The sequence below is a fragment of the Vombatus ursinus genome, unplaced genomic scaffold, assembly GCF_900497805.2.
Source record: "Vombatus ursinus unplaced genomic scaffold, bare-nosed wombat genome assembly UNPS02014923.1, whole genome shotgun sequence".
Classification (NCBI taxonomy): Eukaryota; Metazoa; Chordata; class Mammalia; order Diprotodontia; family Vombatidae; genus Vombatus; species Vombatus ursinus.
In genome coordinates this window covers 1,046,490-1,053,344 of record NW_020954701.1, presented here as the reverse complement: position 1 = coordinate 1,053,344, position 6,855 = coordinate 1,046,490, and the positions used below count along the sequence as shown (strand labels likewise).

Sequence of the window (6,855 nt, the reverse complement as noted above, 5' to 3'; positions counted from 1 at the left end):
TACATGGGAAAAGAAAAGAAGACTTAGATGATCGCTACCTGAAAGGATGCAATGTTTTCTTATGGACTTTGAAGGAAAGAGAAGGCCCCAGTTTTTAGAAGAACCAAGTACTTGAAGTGCTAAATTTTAGTGTTTACAAGAGTCTAGGTTTTGTGGCTATTTTTTCCAAAGCAAAATAGTAGAAAAATAAAAATTTGAGCTTCCCCAAAGCTGCATGGAATGACCAATATGATGCTTCTCATTCTATGAATAGATAATTCACAATTTGGGAAGCTTGGCCATCATTGTATCTTGACAAAAGGAAAACGTGTAAGAATTGAAGTCAGGATATCCCACACATAGACAATTAAATTCTTTTTCTCCTCTTTAAAATCCAGTTATTTTAGGAATGAAGGGAAATGAAAGTTAATCCTTAAATATGTAGGGTAACAGCCTAAATCCTGACATCCCTGAAAAATCCAATGCGAAAATAGAAAATAATGAACAAAACCTTCACAGGAATGCCATGAGGATCAAATATGAAAGTCCTTTGAAAAGTACAAAGTGCTACACAAATGAAAAGTATTAATATTAAATATTAGCACTTTCTGGTCTTGCAAATACTAGGTGTGTTGCAATGATTATAGGTAGTCTTTCTATTCATTAGTGCCTTATGTGACTGTGGTGACCCATCTCATGATGCAAGTTGCTACTGACATATGAATTTCTACATGTAGAAATAAATTTAAGTGACATTCTCAGGCCCTGGGTAGGATTGGATCCATTTATCACTTAAAGTATATTGAAGTTGTGAAACACAGATGGAACTTGGGGGTCTGATAATCTTTACATCCTAAGTTTCTCTTGTTTTCTGCCCTTTTTAAGCAGAAAAAATGAATTTTGAAGAGGATCACTGAAGAGGCTCAATTTTATTTTACAGCATTTAGAAATATATAGAAAAATAGAACTTAGAGGAAGAAGGATTCTCAGTGATCCTCTAGGGCCATAGAAATCAGTATTTTAAAGATGAGGAAACAAACCTCGAAAGAATAAATGACTTGCCAAGGTCAGAGAATGGTTATATATCTGAGGAGGTAATAAATAAGTAGTGTTATCTATAACTATATATTAGCACAGCCATCTGAGCAGAAGGGGAGTGGGGGGCTTTCCATAAAACACCTGACCTTGCTCAGTTTCTCTGATTTAAGCACAGTGAATATAAGGACCGTATGAATCTCAAGGCAGAGGGTAGGAGCACTCCTTTAAGGGCAACGTGCTCATACTATATTCGTTACTGGGACCTCTTTCCCCGAGGGCCACTACTGCTGTGCCATGCCATCAAAATTCCTCTCTGATGTTGTCCACTCAGGTCAACTGCTTAGCATATTAATGATTTATAAAGGAAAGGAAGACTCGGCAGGATTTGTTGGTGATCTACATTAGGAGAGGGAGTTTTCACTTTGGGAGTTCCTTTTACCAATGAAATCACACCAGACCCAACACAAAATCTTGTAAGTATGTTAGAAAAGTTTGCTATTTAAAGGAATCCTTAGCAAATTATTTGTGCAGAGATTCATAAGGGAAAAGAAAATCACCCCATAATTGACTTTTCTTTTCTTTCTTTTTGGTAAACCAAGTTCTTCATAATGCTGGGTTTGCTTCAAGCGGGGGAAAACCCACATTTAAAGGAACTTGCAATTAAAAATCCTATTCTCAGTTTTACAATAGTTTTTTTTTAATCAGAAATATAGGTTTATGGAATGTCTACCAATCTGTACTGTCTATATAGTTTATGGTCTTTGAGAGTTCCATAGGGCACTGAGAAGATGAATCACTTTCCCAACATCACACAGCTAGTATCTAACAAAGTCAAGCCTTGAACCCATAACTTCCTGACTGATGCTAGTTCTCTATCAACAACCACATGATACCACAACCCATAATGCCTTTTTGAGATTGGAAATTAGTTAGAAACTTGCTGTAAAAGTAATGAAAATAAGTTGTGTGGATTTTTTTTTTAATTCTTACCATGATTTTACAGAAAAAACCCCAAAATACATTGCATCCTGGAAACAGATCCAGCTGCCTCTCCAGAAACTAGATACTTTATCTTTTTGCATTTTTCCCACATGAAGGAATGGCTTATTTATATGATTGTAACAGAGATTTGCCACTTGCAGTTCTCAGAGAAACTGATCATGGGTGCAGCTTATGCTCTGGGGGACCAATGCTGTATGCATCAGCTTTTCTGCCCTTCCTTGGGAACTCTTCTGTTACTACTGAGTTCTCAATCTCAGTAGGAATGGCCCTAGATAACGTTCAGGGAGAGGGAAGAACAAATAGTCACGTCTACATTATCAGTCAGAATTGCACGGGGACACACAGAAATGACACACGTTCACTCATACCTAGTCTGTTGGAAGGGTTCCTTTTGAAGAGTGCTCGCAGCAAACTCTGGGCTTCAATGCTTAGGAACTGAGGCATCCCGAGCTTGGCTCTGAAAAATATAAGAGTGTTTTGTCGTATGTGTAAATGTGTAAAACGGAGGAAGGAAGACCCTTCTGAAGATTGAAATACCGAGCAGTCAGTGCTGGTATCTGAAGCCCAGGGATACAGAAGCCCCTCTGTGTCAGTCAAGAGCACACCTGTCTCAAAACTGCACTAAGACTTTTGGGGACACCCTGTATTTCTAGCAGGTAACAGGACTTCTCATTTGCTACAGAGATTTCACTAACTTCAGAAATGAATAGATATACTTTATATCCACTTACCCTTCGAATGAAGTTCATTACCTAATTCAGCCTTGGCATCTACATAATAACTTCAACTAAAGCTTGAGGCCATAATAAAAATGGCTTACATTTCTATAGCATTCTAAGGTCTGCAATGTGCTTTATATGCATAGGTGATGTTGTTATCCCTATTTTACAGATGAGGAAACTGAGGCTAAGAGAGTTAAGTGATTTTATCCAGGTCATACAGCTAGTAAATGTCTGAGGTCGGATTCAAAGTCAGGTTGTCCCAAGTCCCAGTCTAGCATTGTAAGCTCCATGTCACATAGCTGTCAAAGGAAACCAGGTCACAAAGTTGAATTTTCCATGTTGGCCAAGTTAGGTGAGTCATATTAGAGGGATAACTTGAACTTCCTTATTCTATTGCTAGAATACCAGTCTGCTGGTACACCAGTTCTCAAGATATGGAGCAATGCATTTAGAGAAGCAGGTGACAGAGGAAGGGGAGGAGAGGAAAAAGAAGGTGAAGAAGTGGGAAGGGAAAAAGGGGAAGAAGAGGAGGAGAGGAAGAAGTGGAGAAGAGGAAAATGAGGAGGAGAGGCAGATAGAGAAGGAGGAGAAGAAAGAAAGGGAAGAAAAAGGAGAGGAAGAACAAGAAGGAGAAGGAGGAGGATGAGAAGGAAGGGGAGAGGTGAGGGAGGAGGGGAGGAGGAGGAGGAGGAGAAGAAGACATCTCATATTTTTGGCAAGATGGGCAGAATCTTTCTATTACATCAAAAGAATCACTTTTAGGCTTTTCTTTCAGAGAGAACTATTTCTATTCCTTCTGTTTAAATGAAATTTTGAGTATGGCTCATCTCATAAAGAAGCAAATAATTCACCAAAAATCATTTTAAAAGCCTACATTATTCCAGGCACTGTGCTAGGCTTTGGGGATGGGAAGATAGAGAAAGAAATAATCTCTACTCTCTAGGAGCTGAAGAAGTCACAGCTCCAAATAAATTAGGGAGTGGTATGCTCTATTTTAAAGTACAAATATATCAATATTCAGATTTTTTTAATGGAGAAAATTAGGAGGGGATGCTGGTAGGTGGCGGCAGCAGGATTATTTGTTTTCCAAAAGGATTCACAATAGGGTTCCTTTAAATTGCTTCCCTCTTTCATTTAAAATAAGATTTAATTTACAAAAATTTTAGCTTATGTTCCACTTTTCAGGAAGCTCTCTGTTGTACAAAATGGCAAGTGTATGCAACGTCAGCAGGGCTGGGGGTGGAGGGTGGCTAAGCAGACTAGTTCTTGGATTCTTCTGCTGGCTGTAATTTCATTCTCTTAATTGTGCGTTTGTAGAAGCCTTTCCAGAATGCACTGTCTCCTTCCTCCCTCCTCTCCTTCGTTTTCCCGTGCCTATCTTACCCCTTTCTCTTTTGACTTTTCCATTTCCTGAAACTATGAGGGAGATGAGAATATGGTTAGATGGTAGAGACATGGCCATGTTCAGGTTTCTTTATCCCTCAAACCAAGTCTAAGTGTAAGAAAATTCTTGACATTAATTAGGATAATGAGCTAAACTAAGTTATTATAATTATTATTTTTTGCCAAGAACAATTTGCAAATAAAGGATGAAAAATGTAATCAGGGACTTCCAATGAATGAACTGGGAAATGGTAAGGAGACTCAGCCAGCAAATGGATGCCTTTAGATTTGATTATAATTCTTAGACAAGGTGGCACATTAATTATAAAGATAGACAGGTTCCTCTAACAGCTATTAATTAGGATAGTCCAGGTAGAAATAGTTTAAGTTTTCCACAATCACCCCATCATATTCTAGGAAAGTTGTCTAAGAGGGAATCTGTCCTTTGCCTTATTTGATGCTTGGTTTCTCAATGGAGGCTGTATTCTCGTATTAGAGTGAATGCTAGGGCCAGGACTGGCTTTATCAAAACTGTTAAGAAGGCAAAGTGGTTTTGGGGAACCCCCTCACATGATGCCCTTTTCAACAATCTCACTCTTCCAAGGACCCAGTATCAGAGTCTTTGGCTCTGTCTTAGAGGGAAGGAAGCAATCTGGTTAAAGTGTTAGTACGTGTAATACTTTTGTTGAAAGGTAGTGTAGGGTAGTGGATAAGGAGTTGAATTTGGAGGCAGGAAGACCCGAGTTCAAGTCTTACCCTTGGCACATTCTAGGTGTGTGACCATGGGCAAGTCATTTGCTTCCAGGGAACTCTAAAAACTATTAGTAGCTGATCTGCCTCACTGGAAGGAATTTTCATTGGTGTGGGGAATTCCCTAAGTGGATAAAACTATAGATCGAGACCAAAATCTGAGCTTATTTACATTTTCAAAGACTACAAGGAAAGGGCAATCACTTAAAGGAGTGAATATTTAATTTGGTAATTTATTTTTGTACTAAGGCAACTGAATGAGAATATATTTGAAGATGAGGACACCTGTCTAGTGCCCCTGAAATCACCTTGAATTTATTGGGAGTACTACTAAGGACACCTAGAGCTTTAGGTAGAAAGCACAACGATGCCTTAGAGCAGGGGTTCTTAATTTGGTGTTTGTAAACTTAAATTTTTTTTTGATAACTGCATTTCACTACAATTGATTTCCTTCATTTGTATTTTATTTTATGCATTTCTGTTTTTTACTTTAGGAAGGAGTTTGCAGGTTTCATCAGACTGACATAGGGACCCAATCAACCACAAAAACAAACAAACAAACAAACAAACAAAACTAATAATCCTTGATGTGGAGGTTAGGCTAGATGTGGAGAAGCCTGGGAATATGAACCTAGACTAGAGAGTGCCTGGCTGGCAAAAAGCTGTCCCAGGATATATGTTTATTCCTGAGATAGCCTAGGATTGTACCTGTGTTGAACCTGGATAATACTATAGACATAGTTACTCAGAAGCAACTTAAGCTATGCACCCCCCCCCCCCCCCCCAACTCTTCTTATGGATCACCAGATGAAATCAACTTCAGATGCAGAGCAGGTTTTTGCAGTGATGAGCAAGGTGTGTGTTGTGAAACCGATAGGACAGAACATCTCTATCCAACTCAGTGGAGTATAGAAAGAGCTGGTATGAGGGATAAAGAAAAAATTCAACTTGATTTCAGGCATGGATTCAGGGGTCTTGACCAATCATTACTGATTGCTTACACTTTGCTATTGAGAAGTTTCTGGATTACCTAGAGCAAGGAGGAGGATGGCTGTATTTCTTTCTATTCCAGCAATTGCAAAACGATGCTAATCACCATCACCATCTGGCAGAGGGTCAGTCACCAGCCCAAGGTCAATCAGCCAGTCAGATACAGAGAGGAACTAGAAGAAAACCTCTTTCCCAATCACTTGGCCAAGGTTCTTCTCCTGCTTCCCTGAATCCCCTAAATCACGTTGGCCCTTGGCTTTGGTGGTTCATCACACATGGTGGCCAAAACAAATGACTCAGTTCAGAACCGTTGCTGTTAACATAATTAACTTTTACTTGGGGTTTCTACTGAACAAGTCAGTAAAGTTAGGGTAACTGATCTTACAGGCCCCCCTTCACCTTCTAGGTGTTGAGGTAGATAGATGGCCCTGGAGTCAGGAGGACTTGAGTTCAAATCCAACCTCAGACACTTACTAGCTGTGTGACCCTGGGCTAGTCACTTAACCCTATTTGCCTATTTGAGCTGCAGAAGGAAAGGGCAAGAGTCAAGAAAACACCCAAAATGGGGTCACAGAAAGGGATATGACTAAAGCGACTCAAAAACAGTAATGACCAACTCTAGGATAATAACAGTTATAATAATAACAAATATTATTATGTTATATAGCATTTTATGATTTGTGTTATTGTTGGGGTTCAGTCATTTAGTCATATCTGACTCTTCATGAACCTGTGGTTCATAATGTCCATGGGGCATTCTTAGCAAAGATACTGGGGTGGCTTGCCAAAGGTTTGCAAAGGTCTTTACAGATATGTCATTTTATCCTCACAACAATCCTGGCAAATAAGTGTTGTGGGATTCTGATGGCAAACATCAATTCTTGGTTAGATAGTTCACCAGAATCTTTCAGTATGATTACCTACACCCAGACATTTAGTTCATGCATAGATGGAAATTAAGTTGATATGCTACAACTAAATACATTGCTAA

The 6,855-nt window shown here is 39.1% G+C and overlaps 1 protein-coding gene and 1 long non-coding RNA gene across 6 annotated transcripts in view; one reads left to right on the top strand and one right to left on the bottom strand.

The window, feature by feature from the left end:
• The window catches only part of RPS6KA2 (ribosomal protein S6 kinase A2), a 540,405-nt gene that overhangs the window by 88,086 nt on the left and 445,464 nt on the right, over positions 1–6,855 (bottom strand). For all 3 annotated transcript variants that reach the window (XM_027843552.1, XM_027843551.1, XM_027843550.1), the window contains one exon: positions 2,388–2,476. In XM_027843552.1, coding sequence (XP_027699353.1) covers positions 2,388–2,476 — 89 coding nt within the window. The remainder of the gene's footprint in view (positions 1–2,387; positions 2,477–6,855) is intronic.
• Positions 1–6,855, top strand: part of LOC114029197 — a 198,187-nt gene that overhangs the window by 88,111 nt on the left and 103,221 nt on the right. The window lies entirely within an intron of this gene.